Here is a 26,167-nt window from a genome sequence, read left to right on the forward strand (position 1 = left end):
CTTCAATCTGGAAGTTTACTGAAGCAATCACTATTTGACTTTAATTTTTTTTTTCCATTACTGAATCTCTCTGCATAGTTATCAACACAAAGCATTAGGATTCAATATACTTCTAAGCATTCCCCTAGATTTGAGACAGCAATACCTACCTTTAATTTTGTGCCTATTCTAATTTAGCAGACACAACCCATATTTGGAGACCTCTAAAGAGGCCTAACCCTCACCACTGACTCTGTCTAAAGGGCTGCTTCACCAACATCTAAAATCTAGATGAACCTAAAATCTTGTGGTCTAGCTCTTGAACAATTCCCTCRCAATATCAAAGCTAAATTGACCATATCATTTTGAGAAACCTATTTTTAGAGAAAATACAAATTGCTTAAACTCATARGGACATGTCTGGGGTGGGATYYGTCACTCACACAYATCAAAGTCTCTTATGATCACTGARAAGAAAGATAAAACCACAAGGTAAATGATTCCTTGCCTTCAAAGCAGAGCTCTGCTTTTTGATGAAATGTGCTGTACAGGAAGCCTATAGTGCTAACCTTCCACCAGCTGCAGAAACAGCATTAGCCTCACCACTAACAAGGCATCCATGCACATGGACATCCCACTGCATTCAGGGGGACTCCAGCTTTGGCAGGCAATTTCAATTTGGGAACTACCCAGCATCAACTGRTGCWGGCAGGAGTTCAGCAGGCTCTTCTYGCCTTCCCTGCACCCTCAGAAGTGCAGGTGCCAGATTAGCTCCCTGTCACTTTTACTGGGWTTTGCTATCAGTGAGAGAGAGGCTTTTTTTTTTATCTGTACAATAATGTGTAATTTTCTGTAGAAGAGCTCTTGGACCCCACACAGAATAGCTCACCTTTCAATGGAAGTTGTGTCCACCCAGGACAGGACTAAGTCTGAACGCATTCCTTCCCCCAATGGCACGTCAGAGCCATTCACAGCCACTGCAATATTTCACTGTTGTACACCTGACCTCTGCATTAAGGTACATCCAAACTACAGCCTCCAGCTATTCCTAAGCTCAGCAGCGCTGTGCATCACCCATAGTTTCCAAAGGAATCTCACATCTGGTCCTGCTCATGTTACACCTGACTCCTTTTAGAATTACCCAATGCTCCCCAGACACAGACTCTTAAGAGCAGACAGATTTGAGGGCAAAAGCAGCCAGATGTGAGATCCGATCTCAGTTCCATTAGCCTAAATCCCAAGGAAGCCTAACCATTTAAACAGACTTTCCACAGGATTTACCTCAGCGTAACAAAGGCATAAGTCTGGACCTCTGTTTGTTAGATTTTTCACTTGTGTGTCATCAAAAATCCGCATTGCTACCTCATTAATGCAGGTTTTAAAATTAAGCTTTTCYCAGTTTTCAAAAAGACCAATGTACAGACTTCTGTAACACAGTGARACACTGAGAGAGGTCATTTATATACACTAGGATTACTGAATTGATTAACCTGGTTACAAGAATTCTGCAAGGAATATTTGATAGAAGTTTATCCTGAKGAAGTCTACTTTGATTCAAGCCATTCTTCACCCAAATTCAGGGMATACTCCTAAACCAGGAGGCACTACAAACCCACAGCACAGCACAAGCAAGCCCGGCCCTATAAACCTTCATTGTACTCCCTACTCCTTCCCTCCTTTGCCATCAAGRGCATCATCAATGCATCATCAAACTAAAACACATTTTTTTTTTATTAGCACCAACAAGTAATTACACACCAGAGAGGTGAAAATATTGCAGTTCATTCAGGTTCACAAAATCACCAGAGCATTTCTGGTGACCAGGAGAGTGCTCTGGAGACAGAACCACACTGTCTGTGGCAGGGCTCACACTCCCTCCCCTTCACTGCTGATGAGATGTAAGAGGGAAGTGCTGCCTCACAACAGGGTCCCACAGAGCTGGGTCCCTTCAGAGCTGGCACCTCTCCTTTCAAGCTGCACCCAGAAGCAGCAGGGTCACCCTGCTGCTCCCTAGGGTACCTAGGAACCATTTTCCCAACAGCCTCAGGTATGCCACAGGATGGTGATTCAGGCAAAGAAGGAACAGCCAGAGGCATCAGCCAAAGCAAAAAGCCCAGATAATCACCACTGCCCCCAGAGCTCAGCTGCATCCTGAGCAGTTCTACCCCATCAGCCTGAGCAGGCAGAGAGGGCAATGCAGAAACACATCATGGAAGGGTGATCAAAGCCTCTTTGACTTTTCTCCTCTTCCCCACAAGCAAGGCATCCASCTTTATCCTCCCTCTGACAAGGACCATCACAGGAGGGGATTCCACTCCCATGAAACACATGCACCTCCCTGCACACACCCCTCCATCCCTCGCCCCTCCAATGCTGGGCAGTCTGGAGTTATGTTTGTCCCTATTTGTGCCCGTCAGCACACACAGTCTGGAGTCACGTTTGTCCCTATTTGTGCCCATCAGCACACACAGTCTGGAGTCACGTTTGTCCCTGTTTGCCCTGTTTGTCCCTGTCAGCACACACAGAGATGGGAGTAGCCAGACAATAAAAAAGGCCTGCTCCAAGCCCAAGAAACCACAGTATCAACCATGAGCTAYTCCAAGCTGTCAGGTGCTGCCCTCATTCACGTGTCTAAAAGATCTTTTGGAGGGTCAATCCAATGACTACYACCTCAACCCAAACCTGGATTTTAGAAAAGGCTTTCCTTAGGAGGGCAGGGATGGCAGGAACCATCACCCACAGGTCTAGGCTATAAAAACCTTTTAAGAAAAAAAACAGAAACTGCTTGGTATCTCACTTCTAATAAAAATATTTAGGAGCAGAAAGGAAGACAAGAAGAAGGGCAATAAACTTATCCTTAGACCAAAGTGAATTGATAGCAGGGACACAAGCTGACAGGCAGCACAGTAAATACCTGGCTCAGCAGGGACTGACTGGCTCTTTACTGGGAAGTTAATGCACACAGCCTTATAAGGTGGAGATGGCAGACTTTGGAGCAGCCCTTACCTGCCAGCTGGCTTCCTGGCACTATAYTCTGATATAACTCCACCATATCCTTTCATCAAAGCCACCCACATCTACACAGCTAGCACTTGTTTTTTTACCTCAGGAAGGTGTTTATCCTAGAAGTAATGCAAAAAGCAAAGGTTCAAATGCAGCCAGCTGACAGGGAGTGAAGAWAGCCTGCAGGCAGCCTTCTGCTGCAGGGTTCCAGTGCCATTCCTTGCCCCAAGGCAAATTTGGAAACTACCAGAYATTTAGCTTTTGTTTACATGACAAACATAAATATGATWCTGCAGTAGGTGTTAGCCTTTTTTYCTTTTGTTTTACACACACATTTGTTCAAGACTCCCAAGTGCCCCCAGCCAGAGAGACACTTAAGTACACAAAAGGTACTTCATCTCCTGATAGAATGGGAAACAGCCAAGTGTGCCATTGCCCTGCAGCACCATCCCAAAACAGCCAGCCATGGCACCAACCCACTGCCTGCCTCAAACAGGATGCTGTTCTGCAGCAGAGCTCACAGCTGGATGCACTCCTCTCTTCCTATTATTGTGAAGGCTGGAATTTAATAACCACTGTATCTTTTTACTATCCCATGCTTTGAAATATTGAAGGGATACATTGCATTCCTGATGTCTTCAGCTGTCCKAGGAGAGGGAGGATCCACTAGGAACATCCCATGGGTGGCTCCTGCAAGCAGCTAGAGGTATTAAAAAGCAGAAAGACTTCTCCATCCAATGTCAGAGCCTTGACCACACCAGCTCTCCCAGKCACACTGCTGCAGGTGCTTTATCCAAGGCAGCTAGAGTCCCACTGAAATACCACAGCAGCTGCTGCCCTGTGCTCCACCATTCCTTTGCCATGCCAGGACAGCCAACAAGCCAAGCAACCCAGCTGTGGTTAAGGAACTACCACTGTTTTTGGAAGGACCCAATAACTGGTGAAAACACCAGACATAGGAAAACTTCATCCGGCTCAAAGTAGCATCTACCTGCTGGAAACACCATGGGGTAGACAGAGAAGCTGACAAAATCTCCCACACCTCTCCCCACCAGCAGGGAGATGATCTGCCAGGCCAAGATGATCATTAGGCATCAAGAACTGTGATACTGATTGTTTTGGTGGGTGTTTGTTTGTTGTGGGTTTTTAAAATAAACTGTATATAAATGAGTGTAGCCAATGTGCCCAGWAGCTTTATACTAATATCCAGAGGTAGAACAGTATGAGTAAACTACAGAAATAAATTCAAATTTGGGAAAAGACCATCCAAACTAGAAAAAACAACTAGGTRAACAATGTGCTGTTGTAAGCGAGCTGCACCGCACCACAGAACTGCCTGAACATTAAGGAACTCCACAGGACAAAAATGGTAACACAGCAGGGAGATGAAAAATTATTAGCCAGCCCTTATCACATCCTACAGGAATAGAAGCCAAAGCTCCATCTAGATATGTCTCCAAAACCAGCTGATCATGACTGCAATACAAGTAACTGCAACAGATGCAAATCAGAGACAGAGGTAATTCGTTAATTAAAAGTGCAATTAACTGAGAGTCGCAAATAACTGCAGCTCAGGAAGGTATTTAGATGAATGGTTATGTGCTGTGCTCRGCAGAGACAATTTTCTAAATGTGAGCCAAAGAGCAGCCCCACAGAGCACCACCCAAAGCTTTGCACCCGCTGGAGGGGAACTGCACACCCTGCAGGGAGAGCTCACTCCGCCTCCGCATCCCCAGCTGGGATGTGAGTGTGGAAAGCCAAGCACACCTCAGCAAAGCAGGGGCTTGTTCTTACCTGAGCTGTATCTGCCACGCAAACAAAACATTCTGAATTGATCTGATGAACATTTCTTCAGGAAATCCTAAACTCCATGCACAAAAAGACAGCTTTAGCATGGTATCAATTTCTTCAGGAGCTCTTCCAAACCCTTGCACTCCAGACAAACTAACATGACAAATAACACATCCTTGCAGTTTAAGACARGTACAAAATCTTTAAACTCTAACACTGCTTTAAACCAAAACTAAATAAAATTCAATTTCATATGACAGACATGCATACATATCTACTAGATATAAATATACACATGATTTCAAATATAAGCAAGTGAAAATTACTTTGCAATTACGATCAAACACGCACTGTATAAAGATGTTTGCAGAAAATCCCCTAAATTAAATTATCAGATTAAGATTGGGATATAATCTTACAGCAAGGAAAGCACCTGAGTTTTGCAAACTTTACAAAAGAAAAAAAAAAGACTTATTGTAAAATAAAGTAAGTGTACTTTTTCTGCACGACAAGAATACGAAGAAACACAGAGAGTGAACAAAGATAAATCCTACCAATATAAAAAAAGTTATGTGTTAATCATGAAGCCTAATAAACTGCACTCTAATATTTATCTAGCCTTACTAATCATTTACTCCAGTAAATAGTAAATTATTAATCTTACTACTTGTACAGGTAATTTATAATAATAATATAAAGAACTATTCCAATGTTTGGAAGGTACACTGACAAAACATTCCATCATTTCCAACCCAGCTCTCAGCAAGGCTGGACACTGTGGTAGATTTGACTGTGAGTAGTGCACTTCCACTTTTTTTTTTAATGCAAACTAGTGATGATCAATGAAGTGCCACAAAAATCAAAAATCGTAAGGAAGTACAAGTGAGAAAACACAGAAAATGTAATTTCACATTTTGAAATAAGGCTTCTGCTACAAGACTAAACCAGCCTGAATGCTGAAAAGAGCATCAGCAATGTGCTGTCTCTCAAAGGAAAACAGAAATAACTGAGGCAACCAAAATTAAGGAACAGTGATACTGATTGTATTGGTGAGTTTGTTGTGGGYTTTTAAAATAAACTGTATATAAATGAGTGTAGCCAATGTGCCCAGAAGCTTTACATTAATATCTAGAGGTAGAAAGTATGAGTAAAGTACAGAAATAAATTCAAATTTGGGAAAAGACCATCCAAACTAGAAAAAACAACTCTGCATTTCATTAAAAACAGAGAACAGATCAAGTATCACAGCTCTTTGAAAGCAGGTTGCTTGGCCCTCTGTAACCACAATCTCTTCGATTTTGGGGSTCAGAATTATTAGCTATTTTAAAAAAGGAAAGAAGAAGTTGGAGTAAGGTACAAGGGGAAGGGAAAACAGGGCAGCTGATGCAGAGGATGCAGGGCTGCTGGGCCCAGGTGACAGCCTGGGATGCAGGTGGCCACCAGCCAGACCAAGGGAAGATCCGGGACAGACCTCCCCTCTTTTGGCACAGGCATAAAACCTTCCATGCAGGGCTTAACTTTGAAGGTGCAAAGCGACTGTACAGGAGAAAAGTGTTTCACTGCACTGAAAATTGCTTCCTGGGAAGAATTAATACTTCTTAGCTGTGTGTAAGGCTGACAAGAAAAGCAGAGACCCACAAGGAAAGAGAGACAGCCCTGAAGTCYGTTTCCTCCACACAAGCTGTCCTATCATGGGGGACATGGAGAACATTTTTACGTGTTGGTTTTAACTCCATGTGCTGCATTTGCAGTCTATTCTCCACCTTGTCCACAACATCTGCTGAGACTCATGAGATTTCTGTGAAAATGGTGAGCTCCAGGGAAACAGGGCTTAACTGTACCCAGACAGCATCAGAAGACTTAAGAATAAAGCAGCTCATATTGAACTTCTTTTTAAAGAGATTTTAATTAAGGCTTCCAAGAGGGCAAAGGGAACATGTGCCGAAGCAGCTTCCCAAGTTTTGTCTAATGGAAGGAAATCACCCTATTGTGGCAATAGCCATCAGCCATCACAGGAGCCACCCCAGCACCAAGCACAGCTGTATCACACACGCCTGGCAGAGAAACCCTGCTCTGGGCCACACCAAATACTTGGGGACACAGTAAAATAGTCACGTGGCTCATGGGTATCAAAAGGCAAAGCTCTCTGCGCATAAGCAAGGCCACCATATAAAAATAAAGGCTAATGGGAGAGACTGCTGCAATAGCGTGGTTCAGGATGAACAGCAGCTTCCTGACAAAACGCTGACACTGTGTCCCATTTCACCTAAAGAAGGACAAGATAAAACATCCACTCTTTTCCAAGTCTATGCTTTTTCAAAGCACATGCACTACTAAGAACAGACAGATGAAAAGCCATCACTACAGAACAGAAATCATTCAGAATGGAAAAAAAAACCTGAGACTGTTGAGTACAACCACCAACCCATAGTGCAGGATTCTGGTACTGGGCACAAACTCTACTCCTACAAATACTCTCAGCTCAGCAGATCCATCGTTATAAACAAACACTGACTTGAGCAGGTATCCTACRTTCAGATCAACAATAACAGACACATCAGTACTAGAGAAACACTGCAGGTYTTTCACTGCAGCATAAGCACACACTCCAAAGTTTTCTCAAAAGAGGGCTGTGATTAATATTTACATATTACAAACACTCATTGCTTCAATTCAAACAAAGAAATTACCTTAATTGTTATGTAGTTTTTTAATGACTTTGACATTTTTTCTTGACTTCCTTTAACATGCAAATGCCCTATAGTAAAAAAAAAAAAAATTAATCAGGATTAACAAGTGTGCTTCTGAATAGGGAGCAAATGAGCAAGAATGCACTGAGACACTGGAAATGCTGGCGGCAGCATATGCTATGATGGATACATGCCAACCATTTCARTACAATGAGTAACGTTTTTCAATAGCTTTGCCTACACTTCTGCACACCTCTCCATCCTCAAAACTTCCACTGGRTGAGTTTTAAAATTCAGACACTGAAAACATTAAAAATCAAAAATACCCACCACCACCATGAGTCGCCCTGCTCAGACTTTATTATAAACTGATAAAAACAAGCAAGCAAATAGTTTCAGTCTTCACAGGAAAAATACYGTACCTGTTACTCTTCACTTCTCAGAAATATTTTAAGAAATACTTCTCAGTGATCTCACATTAAAAAATCCTTAAAACTCAATCTTCTGCACTTATTACTTGCCAGTGCCTGTTAACACTTTTTTTTTACTCCATTTTATAGTGCTGGTTCAAAATATCTGAAATGTAAAATGAATTTTCTGCACATTCTCAATTTTTCCAGACTTGTGAGACTGAGAAAAAGCAGGGGGAGGGATAGATGCAACTACAATGCCTAATTTGAATTAGTTTATTTTTAAATGTGATCACTGAGCACTGCTAGAACTTTCAATAGTCACGTGAACCACTGCTTTGCAAGGCTGTGGCAGAGGAAAAAGGTAGTAAGACCACATTTAAGAGAGTGTGTAGAGCTTGGCTTCAGGACTGAAAGCTCTGTGGAAGACAGACAGGAGACATATAGCCTGAGGTTGCCTGCCTCCAGATCTCATCCATGCGAGCCATGGCACCACTGCTGACGGAAAACACCAATTAGTCACAGCACCAGAGAGATGCCAATCATGCTGCCACTGAAAGACTACTCAGCATAATTTCAGAAATGCTGTYAAAAGCCTTAATAGGCTTCTCCTAATAAAGGAGTAATTCTGTAAGTTACCGACCACCCACAATTAACATGGGATTTTTAGGCACTTCTGTGACCTGCAGCATCCAGCACTTAAATCATACTTTGAGGCAGATTTTTAAGCATAAACTTTCCTTGCTCTGTAATACCCTACCAGCACTGCATTCTTTCACATTTGGCAGCCCAGCATTACGAGTGCCTCAGAGTGTTCCACAAGGACAATGTTTGATCGTGCTCCTGCTTTTATGGGTGGTGGCAGAAGTGGCATTTCTTGCTCAGCAGCCCATGCAGCTATCTGCAWCTTGTGCTACTCACTGCACAGAACTTTTCAGCCTTGCCTGGAACTCAGTCGCTTCCACAAGTGCATAAAATCCCCATTACACTCTTCTGGATATGAAAGCAACAAGCTCAGACCTGACAACTGGACCTGAAAAGCTCATGGTTTGCCTTCTCAGCTATTTCTGACAATGACTCAAAGCAGCAGGGAGTCACCATGAGAAGGCTACCTCCAGTCCTACCCTGACCACCTTAAAATTGAATTTTGCACAATACACTCGGTGGAGAGTAGGAATGAATCAAAAAATCAAAGTATGCAGAATCAGCTACAGCAGCTATCCATGATTTAAAAAATCCTGGCTTTTATTGTATCTGTCCTGTGTGCTAGCAGGTGAGGCCACTTTCACCACGGAATTGTTAAACTTGGAACAATCAATACACGAATTCAGGCTGACAGATACAACTGGCCACCTGCAGCTCTTGTGACTCAACTAAAACCCACAGCCAAAATTCTCCTGGGAGAAGGGGAAGAGCATGGGTAGGATTACTTTTTCTCTTTTGCAAAGGTACCTAAATATTAACTTACTTAACTTCAGGCAGCCAAGCTTAAAATAGCTGGGTTGTGTTTTCCTAAAAAGGTACTGGTAACATCTGAATTTGMATTAATATTCCTCTTCCAAGAGTTTCAGTACTTAGAATGATTTCATTCAAGAAGACAAAATACAAGGATTTTCATAACTTCGGTTTGGCGCTCTTCCCAGAGTACAAGTAGTCTAAAAATAAAGTCCTTATAAGATTTATCCCCAGTGCAGGGATTTTCTTCCTCTAATGGGGATTGCTCTTCCAATTCTGAGCTGCTAAAATTCTGAAGTCTGTTAGCAGAATAAATTGTTTCTGAAGCTGATTCATTTGCCCTAAATAATTCATACCATCATCCTCCAGCAAGATTTTTTGACTTAATGAATGTAATCTGTCAACTCCTAGAGAACCTAAGTGTACAAATTGCCCTTGGAATTAAGTTCTTCCTTTTTTTTTTTTTTTTTTAATTGACTACTCTTTATTTAGCTAGTATCAAAAAATATTTCCCCTACAGTTTCAGTTCCAAATTTGAAAAGCTAGACTCACTGGTTTTCAACAGAAGGCTCCACTTGGCAGTAACCAGTGCATCTCAGTGGAAGTGCAGAGGATTCTGCAGCACCTCAGGAACAAAGGACACYCTGGAGCATGCACCAGCCTCTGGACAATTGTTACTGATTTAGAACAGGCTCTACGCTGGGATCTGAAACTAGAATTCAATATTCATCCCATACAGTACAAATATATAAAAATAAAAGCTMATGTAATTCCCAGAGTGGACCACAGCCTTAACTCTGCAGCTCTTCTACTCAGAGAAGCAGCTCCAAGAGTTCACAAAGATATGCTGCCCAAAATACTGATCAGCAAAAGAAAGGCTGCAGACTTAATGTGACTTTCTATTGACTTCAGCTGTCCATCCAGAACCACCATGATTGCAACAGGAAGAACAAATGTCAAGGTTTCCATCAATGGAACAGCACTAGAACCATCAGACAATTATGCAGTTCAAAGCACTGTACAGCACAAACTTCACTGAATGAAGCACTTTTGYGCAGAGGGAGCAAGGAGCAGTGCTACATAATGCCAGGAGGGTAACATGTTTTCACAGCATAAAATGCCAAACCTAAAAATCCAAAGTGTTGTATTTGTACAGGCCTCTCAGGTGATCAATATTTTACTTACCAGAATGCCAAAAGTAATTCCCCCATTGCTCACACTGATGATACACCTCACACTGTGCAATTTCATTTTCATGATGAGGAAATGCAAGATCTATTCCACCGGTATGGATGTCCAGCTGTTTTCCAAACACTGCACTGTAACAATATTTTCCTGATCGGTAAGTAGAACACCACAAAAGCTTTTTGTAAAAAGARATGCAGAAAAAAATAAGATGAAACAACATAAATGTAAGCATACRGTTTAATAATCGCAGTTTTAAAACAAGACTTTACACATATCTTGGATACCAAAACTGCAGCAGAACTTGTATGGACAGGACCCATATTCTCCTTAGCAGAAGCAATTATTTTKCTACCTTACTTGAAAAGATGGCAAGGAGGATGTCTCCTTGCCTTGTTCAGCTACAGTTTCAATATGAGACAGGTGCCTTTATCTGCAAACCTAACAACTTTGAAACAGCRAAGATTTCTGTAAATTTGCTATTACCATTGCTTATCTTGTACCTTTTCTGTAAGAATTCARACAAAGCTGTGTGCAGGGAGGTCAAACGGGCAGGTTAGCAACTTTATTTTCCCTATCTGTTAAACAAAGGTTACACTTTCAGCCTCACAGTGATCTAAGTCAACGTTAACTGCCCAGAAACCAGGAGTGCTCAAGCAGGGGAAAATGCAAGGTCTACAAATACACACATATCATCTTAACAAGTTGCTCCTGGTAGATGAGGCTCAATATTGATACTTTGGTACCTTTTTGAGACAAAACATGATGGCTTTGAAGAAGCTGCTGGGGCACAGGACAAAAAGAAAAGGAGAACAAGAGAGGAGGGAAGAAAGAGGGGCTGTCACCATGTCCCAACTTCATCTTTCTCTGCTTCTGCCTGCTTCAAAACCAGCTAAAGCACAAATCTTCCCAGGACTGACTCTAACCTTCCCTTGTGCCACCTATAGAGGAGCACTTCCTGATTCCTCCAACAAAACCATAAAGAGCTGGAGAGAGCTGACAGATGGATCAGCCAAACACTCAGGGACAGGAGAAGCAGCCCAGCCCACCATAAAGGAAACTGCAGAGACAAGATCAAACCTGAGGGAGTCAAAGCAAGGGATTCCCTCCTCCAGGGCTGCTCTAGAAACCACACTCCTCATTCACCTTCACAGACTTTTCAAAATTAATTCACCTAACTTAGTTAAAGTATTTTGAGATACTTGGCAAAACAGATAGCTAAGTAAGTATTGCTTAAAATGGGCCTTGGACAGCTGACTGGGACAGCAACTTGGTTTAGGTGACTTACTTACCAAAGTAACTTCTCCATTTTTCACAGTCCAAGACACTACACTTATGCTCTCCCTGGGTCAGCTTTTATTTAAATGGCAGGAGTCTGATCCAACCTCAGTAAAATATATTTTTACAGAAAGAAATGCAGACAATAAACAGCACTGCATTAGCAGACAGGTCATTTCGTAACTGGCGTTTCTTATCTGTGCACTTCTGCACAGGTTGTACATCAAACACAGCATGATTTTGTGCACTTTGATTGCTTTAAGAGCTGCCTCACCATGCTGAAACTACTTACAGATAGAAAATCACCCTAACAAACACTTTTCACTTTTCAAGCAGGTAGCAATGACTAACAATCCCAGGTGAACCAGAATAGCATGTGAAAGAGAAACCCTAAAGCAGCTGGTTCCACCTTCTTTCAGCTTTAGCCAAAAATTCAAGCTAAGCAGAGTTGGATCTAAACTATTTGTTATTAGCTTCCAAAAAATGTTGAGAGAYTAATGCAAAACTAAGTACCACTATCAGTCTTCCAGGAGAGACAAATTTTTCTCCTGTGGTGAAAAYAAAACCCTAAATTAGGACTAAATTACATCAAAACAACTGTAAGCAAAAYAATACTCAGCAAGAAAGCTGAATAATACTTAGATTACTAGGATAAACATCCACAGCAGCTGCTAAGATATAGATCAAGAYGGAATCCCATACTCTGAACTCCTGACACAGCACTACATCTGAACTRTGTCTGATGGAGGCTGCTGGAAGTAGAAGGGAAGTGAATGAAAGAGGTACCCCAACTTTCACCAAACCTTTGGTTACTCAGTTCAAGTGAAAAGACTACTAATCAAGTGTGTGATCCTGTGTGCCATATTTTAAGTRCCAAGTCTGAATCAAGAAAAGGTGTGAAAACGTAGAGACAGCTGCAACAGCAATGAGAAGAAGAGTTTATTTGGGCCACATTTGACATCACAAGTTGCATAAAATGGTCAGATTAAAACCAGCCTACTAACCAGAAAACACCTTCAATATTACTGCTACCATTGTACTGTGAATGAAAAYCAAAAATAGCATTAGATTTAYTAAAATCCAAGAAATCTGACCTTGATATTGTGGAACATTCAATGTGCCATCCAGGTCTTCCTTTTCCCCAGGGAGAATTCCAAGATAGCTCTTGAGGCTTGGCAGCCTTCCACAGGGCAAAATCTTTACCATGTCGTTTATCAGATTCAACTGGCAAGAGTAAGTGATTTGTTAATGGGATATGTCTCAGAGAAAAAGAAATGACCAAATGAAAGCAAGAGGAAATGTGTGTTTAGTGAACTACTCAGATTTTAATCCCCCTCAATCAACTTCTTTTCACTACAGTCTCCCTCCCTTCTCCCTTATACAGGGCTTCCAGTAGATCAATCATTTGAAAAACATAGTATATTCAAATAGATTTCGACAAGCTACAAAGATGAATTCAACATTCCCTAATACATCCTAGCAGTCCTTTCGGCCTTCCTTGCTTTTCCTGATTTTTTATTCATTTAGTTACATATCAGTCAGTTTCCCTGGGACAAACTAACTGCACTGAAGCAGAAAAGGCAACCAAACCAAAACCCACAAACAAACAAAAGTCCCACCATTTTTTCTCTGGGACACAAGTACTTTGTGTTTTAGATTCTATTAAAAAAGTGCAYAGAGATAAGAATGAAAGCTATTCTTGAACACTAGAATTTTTCAGTACCATTTTCACTAATGAGCTCTCTACAAAGGTCTCCTCCCAGCTATATTTGTTCCTTCCTTCCCTACASTGCCAAGGATGTAGTCCTTTTTGTCATAGTACTGCAGAATTGTTCATCTCTGCTGACTCCWAACTCCCAGTCAAACACAGCACTCCTAGGCAGGACCTATACAACAGGGTTCTGGACTCTATCTTTTTTTCTTTTCTGACTAATACATGACCTCACATTGAGAATCATACAAATCAAAATTCCTAAGAACTAAATRGACAGAAATATAACCCTAGTTTTATCCACTGCATCTTCACCTGGGCTCTTTAACTAGATTGACAAGCTCTGGCTGACCAGTACCTCTGCTGACTCCAACCCTCTTTTGCCCCTTTTTGAGTATACTGCTACAGAAGAGAACTCTTCAACTTCCCCATTGTAAGCAAAACAACTACTAAAATCTTTAGAAAATAATAATAAATTTAGTTGTGACTTGAGGGGAAACAGGGTAAAACACATCATCAGTCACAGTTGAGGCTGGAAGGCACATCTGGATACAGTCCAATGCAACCCCCTGCTCAGAGCAGGCTCAGCTACAGAAGGCTGCCCAGGATAGTGTCCAGCTGGGCTTTGATTATCACCAAGGATGGTCCACAGTCTCTCTAAGCAACATGGTTTGTGTTAATCATCCTCAGAGTAAAAAGGATTTTTCTTAGCTTTAAATGGAATTTCCTGTGTTTCAGGCTGCGATCAGAGCCTCTTGCCTCATCACCAAGCACCACTGAGAAAAGCCTGGCTCCATCTGCTCTACTCCYTCCATCAGGTATGTGTTCACATGGGTAAGATTCCYGAGCCTTCTCTTCTCCAGGCTGAGCAGTCCAAGCTCCTTCTGCTTTTCCTTATATGAAAGACACCCCGGTACCTCCATCACATTTGTGGCCCTTTGCTGGCCTTTCTCCAGTATGTCCAYATCACTCTTGTACTGGGGAGCTCAGCACCACACCTGCACTCCAGGCATGTCTCACCAGTGCTGAGCAGCGAAGGACCACCTCCACTGACCTGCTGGCAATGCTCTTCCCTGTGCAGCCYAGGAGGCTGCTGGCTTCCYCTGCAGTCAGGTATTACCTCTAAATAACTGTTGACAAAATGCATTTGCTCTGTGAGCTGTAATGCTGTAACAACTCCAGAGCAGAACTGTGAGAAGTTCTGCTGAAATTCACCTGAGCATCAGCCTGCCAGGCATTTTCAGTAATTGCAAACAGATTTTTTTTTAATGATGAAACACCGAACTTCAGTTCACAAAATGATGCAGGAGATCTGCATCAAATTCTCCGATGCAGAGACCTGATCAGACMCAACTTACAGAACCTACAAAGAGGCTCACAATCCGGCAAAGCAGGAACTGCAGCAAAAAAAACCCACAGCCCAGGGTACAGGCCTGCTCTAGCACAGCCTATGAAGAGGTTGCTCATCCTCCACAAAGAGGTTGCTTAACCCAGTGACAATGAAGGAAGCAATTCAAACACTTAGTTTCAGAGTGCAACTGCCCCAACAACAGCATGGTAGATGAGGATTCCCTGTGTTTMCCCTTGAACCTGGCTAGTGCAAAGCAAGAACACTATCTCACTGTGAAGATTCTCTGTACCACGGACAAGCTTTTAATTAAAACTGATTAAGGMTCCTAATTATTCTAAGGTACCAAAACAAAGGTATAGGGGAAGGATATAAGGAAGAAGAGAGACCAAGTTTCCTCCAGCACTGGCAACAGTGAGTGCCTCAAAAAGTAACTATGAAAGCAATGTAATCTTAATTAACCATGAAGTTAGCTATACACAACAGGTTAGAAAACTGTTTCAGACTATTGAATGAAAGTTTGCACACAGATGCATCACTCATTCAAACAATGCTTTAACACAAATAAGTTGGTGCCATGAACTTACCTGCTTCATCTTGGGTATCAGGATTAATAGTAGTTAATACTCCGTATCTTTTTCCCCAGGACTTAACATCAAAATAAACATTGCCTAATAGAAAAGAAATTATTAGTTATACAGCAAAGATAGGGCACATCGATGAGGAGATAACATTTCCCTGAAAGCAAAACCAAGTGCTCTTCCACTCCCATTTGAAATTCTGACTTAGCAATTCAGAAACACTGCAAAGGTAGTAGCAAATGTTTCCATGTTACCCAGCTTTTCAGAAATCTCTGTGCACATGCTCATTCTGCCCACAGAACAACTTCGAATCCTGGAGATCTCCCAGGTTCTTCCTTGCCCAAGCATAATCAGCAATCCCCTCCCCTACTGTAGCTCAAGCTACATCTAGTCCAGTTACAATGCACTTGACTCCTTCTACAACCACCAGCTCTCCTGAAAAAAAAATCCCCACACTGTGCTTTGCAGGCACATCTTTTATAGCGCAAARGAGACAGAGCTCCCCTTTAGAGGTTCCCTCAGTTTTCTTGTAGAAACCAGGCCAGGAATTCCTTAAGGAGTTCAGATAGCAGTTCATTACAGTAAACAATTATATTAAGTAATGAGCCAAATTTATCTTAGAAATTGAGTAATAGTTATTCTGCTTGCTCATGTCAGCACAAACTATTTGCTTACACCCTGTTAGGCAACAGAAGGAAAGCCTGGCACAGGGTATCTCCTCTGATTCCAAAACAGGATTACTAAGAGCAGTGACTTCCTATACATGTGCTGAACAAGGAATTACCTTGCTAAAATTCTTACCTTGTGAGGTTGCATAAGCTTGTCCATTGGCAATTATTGTTTTTATAAAGGAAATTATCTGAGGAATATTGTCAGTCACCCTCATATATACTGTAGGAGGAAGGACCTTAAAAAAAGAGTAACATCTCATTAATCTGTATAAAACACACTGCTGATGAGTTCCTTCACTCTAATAAACAAACTAAACAAACAAAAAAATTGCAATTATCATAAAAAGTTCATAAGCGGTATTTAAGATAATACACACACACAAAAAATACTTGAGGGTAGCAAAAAAAACCCTATTTTTTTCAGTGGCTTACTCTCTGCTTCTGACAGGGAGACAAGAAGCAAAGTCACCTGAAATCAGTGAAAGAAGATTTCATGTTTCCTATGATTTCAATCAGGCTATTTCTGCATTATCGTAAATACGCAGTATCTCTGAAGATTCTACTGAATGTGGAAAAAAATTGTTCCTAAAGAAATTTAACTTGTTCATTCCAAAGCTCAGGACTGCTTTTCCCCCCACTTTCTTACTCAAAAGGTGTGGAACATCTTTCCAGAAGAATGAAAAAGTAAATCAGCACTCCGTTTCCAAGCAACAAATTTATTTTTCAGATCAAACTCTCAAAACCAGATTCCTTACCAAAATAATTGCTTAGAAATATGCCTGAATTTAGAATCTTGAGTATTTATACCTTTAAGGCAGCCATATCTTGTTTAAAGTCCTCTTCATAAATACGTGCAAGAGCTACTGGGGACATATTCATCTGAAAAAAAAGAAGTGGATTAGTGAATCATAAATCAGAGTRATAATATAAAATATGGCAATCTTTTCTCAGACAGCTAATAGCTAAYTGGAAGACTTACAGGGCCCCCAAGGTAAAGAGTCAGAAAGGCTTATTAGTCTAACATTGACAGGGAGATGTATGCTATAAATAACTTAACAGTAGTATTTCATTTATGCTCCTCAATTTCCAAAATATTAACACAGATCTTTTAAGAGAAAGTAACCAAAGACTAAAACAATAMACTCCTTCCCTCTCTTATTATTTTCCTCTTGAGAGGGACTTCCATTTCCAGTGACAAAATGCACTACAGTACACAGGACGTAAAATCCATTCAACTTACTAACAGAAAACACCAATACCACCTACGTGTCAGAAAGACAGATCAGAGACTTGTAGGATGAGACAAGATATTAATTTTCAGTGATTAAGAAAAATAAGCTATTTCAGCAGATCATGGGTACTCATAGATCTCAGTATTGAAAGTCAATTCCACGCTTTGCCAAGTCTGGCATTTCTCAAGCACCTTCTCTGCATTTCTCATTCATGGGACAGGAACAGGTTCCTCTTCCAGAGGGAATGAGAAAATGCAATCCAAAAGGAAAGGAAACTTGCACATAAGGCACTTGTTCTCAAATATTCAGAAGAGACCAGGGATTAAAAGATGAATGATAGTAAAACCTGCCCTAGCAAGCAACAGCATGGTATCAAAGCCTTTCAAATGCATGCTTTTACACCTTCTCTGAGAATAAACTACTGGGAAGAAGACAAACATGCTTTTGGCCTCTCCAGCTTGCAGATAACTGAATCATTAACAATGCAAATCCCATTTCATAACTTCCAATACATTACTGGAGCATCTTTATGGGTTTTGATTTTCAGAACACAAGTGAGCGTCACCATTTGTATAAGCTCCTGGACAAAGAAGGAATTCTGGTGAACAGTCCAGGTGTTCATCCAGCAATGAAATGAGGAAGGTGCTCAGCACTGAAAAACAAAGATATCCTTCTGCCTACAGGCCARTGACTGGATTCATCTCTCTGGACAGCTCAGCTGCTCTTTTGATCAAGTGAGAAACAAATGTGCCTATAGAAAGAAGATGGAGAAATTCCTCCCTTCCAGACAGATGATCAACACACAGAAAGACTCATCTCTCTCTCAAAGGACCAYCGAGGACATGCTGCACATTCATCATAAACTAGATACCCCACTTTCAGGTTTCCCCCAGATGAACCCCACCAGATGGGAGAGCAAGCTCAGGCATGTTGATCCTACCACTATAATGCTTCAAGTATACAGGTTCCAACAACAAAAGCAGGCTGCTGAGGTAGAGGCCTTGGCCATCCAGACAAAATGGTTGAGCAAACATTTCAAAAAGTCATGAAAAAAAGCCATTAAAAGACTGCTTCACAGAACCAAAGGATGCAATAAATGAACACGTCTTTCAAGAACATGTAATTTCCCCCTCCTCATAAAATCTCTAAGATGTTCTGACAATACAGAAAAAWTTTTAAATGCAAACATAGATTTTAAATGCCTGAATTCTGGAGGCTGTTTGTTTTTAAATTGTTTACTGCCTTAGAAAACTGCAAGTAAAGGGACTAAGGAAACAGACATATTTCTACATGAGCTACCATTCATTTGAATGCACTGCCCTATATTTAACTGCAAAAGTAACTGTTTACTTAAAGATTAAGTAAAAGGGACAGCTGTCAAATTCTCTGGCTCCAAGAAACTATCTTAAAGCTTGCAACTGCAATTCAACCCAAACATTCACTTATGATCCTGAAGACATGAGTTACAGATTGTAAAAACGAAAAACAAAAAAACTCAAAATGCAGAATAAAACACAAAAATACACTCTTAGTGCTTCAAAGTTCAAAAAGTGTTTTTAAAATTATTTTGAAAAAGAATTGCAATAATCATTCACCAAGCTCATCTGGTAAAAAAGATCAGATTAAAATTCTACTGAGAACCACTTAGAGCYCCACTTACCAAGACTCATCCCTACACGCAACAATGTTAACTTTCCTGTAGGTGACAAACTCAGTCAAGCCTGAWAAAGCTTTCCAAGGTGCTGACATTGCAGCTAGATGGTGCTCGGCACCTTCCAGGAACTGCCCTCAGCCTCCTGTGTGGCAGTGCTGTATGTACTGCCTCTCATGATCATKGCACACTTCTCCAGAACTCAGTCAAAATCCTCCTGACTGATAAATTTTGGGATAATTTCACTGTGCTGAGGATTCACGCAGGACTTTTGCTCCCTGCTAGCCTCCCAGGTAGCAGGAGGATCCCAGCTGCAGGTGCTGKAAGGTAAGCCCCCTTCTCTGCCCCTCCCCATCACCCAGCTCTGCACCCATTTATGCCCACACAGCCCTTGGCATCCAGCCCTCCTCACTCCCAGACCCACTACAGCCACACCAGGAGACCAGAAAYCTCGACATTTATTGTCTACTAATTAAAAGAAACATAACTCAACAAAAGAACCCCAAGCCCAGGTTAATTTTCCTATGCAAGCAGATCAGAAAATACCAAAAGACTACAGAAAACACCTACCTCATTGGCTCTTTTTATTATCTTGTCATCTATGTCGGTAATCCCCATCACCATGATAACTTCAATTCCAAAAAACCTTGTCATTATCCTTCGAATTATATCAAACCTAACATAAGAGCTGGAAAAGAAAGAAGCATGTGCTTTTGAACAAGCAGTAGTAAGAATAAATTTAAACAAAAATAACCAACAGCCACAGGGACAATCAAAATACCCCATCACTTGCAATGAAAATACCTTCAGTGCATAAGGTGTTTTTCCAAAACCAGTTGCTACCTGCACAAAAGTCAAGCAAATTTCTCTTGAACTGGCCTACCCTCTTCTGGCATTAGTGACACATTACATCAAATTTTCTAAGTGTTTTCTTTTGTTGCATCTCTTTATTCAAGCACCGAAGGGCATCACAAGCTACATGAGCAAGAATACTCTTTCAAAGCCAACAGGATAAAATATGACACAGAGATCAGATATTCTTGAAATACATCCTTTGGGCTTCGTATACTCTAACAGGTTTTCAAAAGTCCCATGGCAGAAGAACAGGGAGAAATAAAGCAGAATTCAAATTAACTTTGCTTAGGGTTGAGTAGCAACAACAGCTACCAGCCACCAATAAACTATTTCATTTACACACCACCATAGATCTTTTCTGATAGCAAAGACTAGCTATTCTGTAAGTTGTTTTATTTACACTTGAGAATAAAAGTTATTCTGAAAATTATTCAGTGGTTTTGCCACAGAGCAGAGTATTTAATGCTGATAAATTGATACATGTGCAAGCTGYACAGGGCTGTTGCAGCTCCTTGTGMTCATAGACTCTCCATCTGCAATTCTCAAAATTGACTGAGTTAAACCCAACTATTAGGTGAGACACTAGAAGATGACTAGGTCTGCCCTGCAAGATGATGAGAATCCTAAGCACTTTCTGTTTTCTCCAAACCCAGCAAGGAGATTCACAGACCTACAGGTTCCCATTTCGTCCACAGCATCACAAAAACTGCAACTCCCATGGCAATCAGAACAAAGAAGTAACTCCTAGAAACAATTTGCACCCTTGCCTTCAGCTGCAGGTGCCAGGTGGAACTAAGGTACTGATTAATGGATGTGTAATATCTTGGACAAGGAAAAATACTTTTTGTTGTTGTTTGTGCCGTGCCCATGTTGAGAAACGGCTTTTTGAAAGTCTTGCTGCCAGGGAGAGATAGTTTTTAATGAATACCAGCTCACTGGTAGTAAGTTTCATTTAATGTGGTGACACAATTCCATAAGAATATTAAACTGGTCTTTGGACCCTGTTCAGAGGAACAACGCCAGCATCAAAAGCTTGATATTAGATTTAACAGCCCTGCAGTGACTGYTCCCTGAGCAGACACAAATTTCACACTGTTCTCACTCCTCTGATCTTCCAACTGAATTAATGGAAGAAACACTGCAAGAGCAGAACAGATTTCCCAACACCTTGGAAAGCAGGGTCTTTACTGCTTCAGGACTGAAAAAAAAAAAAAAAGCCAAGACAGTCAAAATCAGGGGGTGGCAGAGAAATCACTTGTCCTTGGTTTTACTCCTAGTTCCAAGTATTCAGCCAGGAACCTGGATGCCAACCAGGCTGCAGTTCAAACCAGTAAAAACAAGGTCAGATTCAGAACTGGGGAAAAAATACTATTATCTGCCTGTCTTACTTTTTTCTTTACATAACAAGGGTGTTGGATGTCATACAGARGCAGACAGAGCATCTGTTTTTAAGACTGGAAGCACAACATACTAGAGAATGTTGAATTATTTAGAGAAATAAGTACTCCTTGTGGAGGGGAAGGAGGACAGGAGAAAAATAATGCCATTATKTCCAAATTCTCAAGGATCTCAAGCTCATTTCTATGATCCATTTCTGCATTATTACCTGCTACATTTGTTGTGCTTGACATAAGCCAAAAGTAAGACATAGGGGAAAAAAGCGAATTCTAGTGAGAACAGAGCTTGTGGCAAGAGTACAACAAAATGATGGCATTTGACAAGAGCAGCAGAGCAGCAACAGCCACCACTCCATCTAACTTTATGCTATTTCCCAGTGCATCTCCCGGCCCCCATCAGCAGCACACATTTCAACCATTCTATGGCTGGACCTAGCTACTGGGGAAAATGATATACCATTTAAAAAAATAAATAAATAGAGCCAAGAGTGTTCCGTGATCCTGAACAAATCAACTGAGCAACAGAATGTCAACACTGACATGTGYAAGACCAGAGATACTGGAAAGTAACAGCCATCTCCTCCCACGCTGGAGGGTTTTTAACTGATGAGAGAAGAAAGCGGAAGGTCTTCAGTGCAGACACTCTGTCACACAACAGAAACAACACGTGAAGGTGCTTAAAGAGGTGCTAAAAGAGAGAATCATACCTGGTGTGTCTGCATGATACACCAAAGGCAATATTCAGCACTAACCATTCTTTCTTAAATCAGCCAGAGAAGAGGTCAAACSCAGGTGATGCAGATGCATGACAAACCCTCACAACAAGAAAGCCTGAAATTGCTAGTTTAGACACAGGATAAGAAGAGATGGGTAAAAAAAACAGGCAAGAAGTGAGCAAGGCCTTTCTACCCCCTCTTTTAACCTGAAGTCTGAAGGCAAGAGAACCACTGAAAAAAAGACATTTAAAAGCCACAAAGAGCTGCAAGACCAAAGGCTGACATTCTCCACCTCTATAAACATTGTGCTCTAGATCTACTGAACTCCTTAGGTCTGAAGAACCTCTDTGATTCCCTCCCCTGTTACACCATGTCAGGGAAGACAGGTCCTCCCACACTAGAGAACCTCGACAGAGGGATAAAGAAAAGTAACTTACTGCCATCTTCTAACACAGTACTTTGAAGTGATGATTTTAAATCCTAATTGTTTCAAAATAAACTGTAACAGAGCCTATATTACCACAACTGTAGATTTAAATACACAAATTACTATGACTTAGAAAAAAGAACTAAATTGAAGTTCCCCTGAAGGTACTAAGTACGAACAAAAAGTCCAAGATACTGTTTTCTTGATTTTTAGGTCATCACTAAAAAGCTAGGTCAATTTTCTGCTGAGACTTGACRAAAGCAAGGAGGAAAATGACACCAACACATACACACAACAGCATTAACATCAGCACTACCAACAGTATTTTTATGTAACTGGTATTTTAAGTCTTCCTTTCCACAGAACAAAGCAGCAGTTGTGCAGTACAGTGATGGCTAAGTTCAACGTGAGCAAGACTCAACACCAGTTTCTGAGTGAAGTTGAGACAAGAGAGGAAGATGAGAAATCCTTACATTAAAAGGGAATTASTCAATTACTTAAATGCATAATATCTGATCTTCATACAGATGGCAATCATCTGATAAATCCCTGCTCTTCCAAGAGCCTAACACGTGTTTTTTAAGAATGAGGAGACATCTCCACGGCAGCTTGAGCTGCTGCAACTCCCTCAGTTTCACAGGAATAGCAGACACCCTGCACATCTACTGATCAGGTTTTTGAAAAAGTGGCAGCAACGTTCTCTGGTGTATTTATTTAAAGTTTTTTTTCAAAGTTACTTATAATGGAGCCCATTTATTGTTGGGCTGTATTTTTAAACAGTAAGTCATAGTAGTGTTACCACGCAAAAAGGCCATTAAGCCACCTGGACTTTCCRAGATTTAAGAACAATGGGTTCATCTGTAAACCTTGAAAGTACCTCTCCAACCTGCACGGCTTTTCCTTGGTGCTAACACAGCGTCCAAAATAAATCTGAGGTGAAACTATCTTTTCACACAGCAGAAAGACTCTGCTCCAGGATTACAACTCCTCCACATGAGAGGTCAGGTTATGCTAATACGATYTGAAACAACTCACCCTACCCAAACAAACTGCACACAGTCCTAAGGCTTCTTCCCAAGACACARACAAACACCCTGTCTCTGCCTCAGCCAGGCAGCAGAACCAACAGCCCCTTTATGGGCTACCCCAACCTAAGAGGAAAAAAAACATAACAAACAGACTTTTGCCCTTTGCATGGCACAGGAGGCAAAGRGCTGGGCCCCATGTCACCAGTCACAGCTCTGTCACCCGGACACACACCTGAGCCTGGGGATGTCCTGCACTGCATATCTGCCTGGATGCCCCCACRCTGCAATCCACTACTCACCAGGCATGGCCGAGGTGTGCATGGTCATACACTGTCGGSCCACAGCTGTACCTGCAGAGTGCAAACAGAATCACAGAATTGTTAGGGTTGGAAGGGATTTCTGGTGCWCACCCAGTCCAAATCCCTGTCAAGGCAGGGTCACTTACAACAAGTTACACAGGAACATGTCCAGGTGGGTTTTCAATGCCTCCCGAGAGGGAGACTCCACAAGCCCCCTGGGCAGCCTGTTCCAGTGCTCTGCCACCCTCAACCTAAAACCTTAACCTAAAGTTGTTCTTCCTCATGTTAAGGTAAAACGTCCTGTGGTTTAGTTTATGACCACGGCTCCTCATCCTACCGCTGGACAATGCCAAAAAGGGCCTGAAACCATMCTCTTGACATCCACCTTTGAGGTATTTCACTACTGATGAGATTCCCCTCTCAGTCTTCTCTAAACTAAACAAACCGAGCTCTCGCAGTCTCTCCTCGTAAGAGAGATGCTCCAATCCCCTAATCACCTTTGTGACCCATCGCTGGACCCTCTCCAGTAGCTCCATGTCTTTCTTGTACTCAGGAGCCCAGAACCGGACACAGGAACCGTTTCCGAACACAAACCGCACCTGTCAACCCCGCCACCCCCAGGCCCGCCCGCCGCGCCACAAGGCGCTACCAGGTCGCCACTCCTTCCGTGGCCAGCACCAGCGGCTCCTTGCTCCGGCTCCGGCTGTTGTAAGCCACGATCCCGCTGTCGCGCCCCGCCGGAGGCACCCACTGCCGCCGCCGCGCCGCGCCCGAGCACCGCCGCGCCCCCGCCTGCCCCCGGCCGGCACCGGGACTGGAGCCGGGGCCGAGCCCGCACCGCCGGGCAGCGACCGCCAGCGCCCCGCGCAGCATGGCCCGCACAGCGCCCGGCCGCGGGGGGAGCGGGCACAACCGGCCGGACAGCCTGCGCTGGACCCGGGGCAGAGCGGGGCCGCCGCCACCGGAGCGCAGGAAGGGGCGGGACTGCGGGCGGGGCCGGCCGGGCGCCACCGCCTCCCGCCGGGCTCGGGGGCAGAGCCGCGGCCGCTCCGCCAGAGCCGCTCCCGGCGCGTTCCTCGGGGCGGCGCCGTGCTGAGCCTGCGGTGCGAGGCTTGGGCCGACCCTGGAAACTGTACACAGCCTTGTGCTTCCGTATAACCCCAGCGCGGCTTCTTCTCAGCGAGGTTTTTTAGGGGAGATGTTTGTAGGAAATGTGAGATTAATTTAACAAAATGGTCTCCACTGTGTCAAGTCTGTGCGGTCACTTTGGGGAGTGAATCTATTTCTGCATTGCCCTTCCGGTCAGGGAACGGCTGACAGCATGTTAGCTCCTGAAAATAAAACGTGGTGTGATATTCCCAAACTAGACTTCATAAATCAGTCTCGGAGAACACTTCCGCACCCCCTTGACTACTATGTACATGTGTAAAGTCTTACCCGACCTGGACATTATCAAAAATGATATATAGTGCTACCAGGTACTTGGTGAGGTACCCTGGCCTTTAGCCAGCTGACTGTCAAGGTCTGCTTCCTTCCTGTCACAACAGGTAAGGGGTGTGTGCTTTCTGCTGAGACTTATCTCATTGTGGATTTTTTCTTTCTTTCTTTCAGAGCACATCGAGGAAATGAAGCCTAACTGGCTGCAGTACCTTGAACTACTTGAGAAACTATAAGCCACTCAACTAGGGTGAGTAACAGACATAAGGGTGTAAAAAGCATTTTTAACTAGCTCCTTGTTACCAAAAGTGACGATGGGCAAATACCAAGGAAAAAAGTTAGAATTTCACAAGCTTATAGTCACAAAGATGACCAGAGGGATGGAACATGTATCCTATGATGTTCAACTTGGAGAACGCTCCAAGGAGRCCTTGTAACACTTTCCAGTAACTGTAGAGGGCTTATAAAAAARGGGGAGAGTGAATTTTCACATGTATAAATAGTGATAGGACAACGGAGGAACAGTTTTGAGCTAACAGAGATTTAGATAGATGTTAAGAAGAAATTCTTTGCTCATATGGTAGGAAGGTACTGGAACAGGCTGCTCAGAGAAGTTTTGGATGCCCCATCCCTGGAAGTGTTCAAGGCCAGGTTGGATGGTGCTCTGAGCAACATGGTTGAAGTAAAAGGTCTCCCTGCCTGTGATAGAGGGGTTGGAACTGGATCACCCTTAAAGTCACTTCCAACCCAAGCCTTTCTGTGATTGTGTGAATATTTTCCCAGATATTTTTCCAACTTCCAACCAAATGGCATCCTCAACTGAATTTTTGGGAATTTTTTTTTCACCTCACCCCCCCAAGTTTTTATGCCTATCCTTGGTAGATTGCTGTACCATTAATTTCCCCATTCTCTGTGAACCCACACCAATCCCAGCCTCTGACAAAGAGTACTGCAGGTCTACTGCCATTTTTAGAAAGCACCCTCTTGGCACGTGTTGAAGTCAAGGCCTGTGAGCTCCAATTG

General features: G+C 42.4%; 1 protein-coding gene across 3 annotated transcripts in view; it reads right to left on the reverse strand.

Moving 5' to 3' along the window:
- CARS2 (cysteinyl-tRNA synthetase 2, mitochondrial) overlaps positions 1-24,595 on the reverse strand; it is a 38,562-nt gene extending 13,967 nt beyond the window's left edge. Inside the window, exons 1-10 of one of the 3 annotated variants that reach the window (XM_057390200.1) lie at positions 24,357-24,595; positions 23,708-23,758; positions 19,556-19,673; positions 16,910-16,981; positions 16,233-16,338; positions 15,438-15,521; positions 12,886-13,015; positions 10,514-10,647; positions 7,464-7,531; positions 4,777-4,843 (exon numbers count right to left, since the gene is read on the reverse strand). In XM_057390200.1, coding sequence (XP_057246183.1) covers positions 4,777-4,843; positions 7,464-7,531; positions 10,514-10,647; positions 12,886-13,015; positions 15,438-15,521; positions 16,233-16,338; positions 16,910-16,981; positions 19,556-19,673; positions 23,708-23,758; positions 24,357-24,580 — 1,054 coding nt within the window. In that variant the 5' untranslated portion in view covers positions 24,581-24,595. Of the gene's footprint in view, positions 1-4,776; positions 4,844-7,463; positions 7,532-10,513; positions 10,692-12,885; positions 13,016-15,437; positions 15,522-16,232; positions 16,339-16,909; positions 16,982-19,555; positions 19,674-23,707; positions 23,759-24,356 lie in introns of those variants that run through there. The other 2 variants (XM_057390209.1, XM_057390216.1) reach the window with 2 other exon arrangements.
- Between the last annotated feature and the right edge of the window lie 1,572 nt (positions 24,596-26,167).

The sequence above is a fragment of the Malurus melanocephalus genome, unplaced genomic scaffold (genome assembly GCF_030028575.1).
Source record: "Malurus melanocephalus ecotype Western Australia unplaced genomic scaffold, MMel_1.1 scaffold_1, whole genome shotgun sequence".
NCBI classification, from domain to species: Eukaryota; Metazoa; Chordata; class Aves; order Passeriformes; family Maluridae; genus Malurus; species Malurus melanocephalus.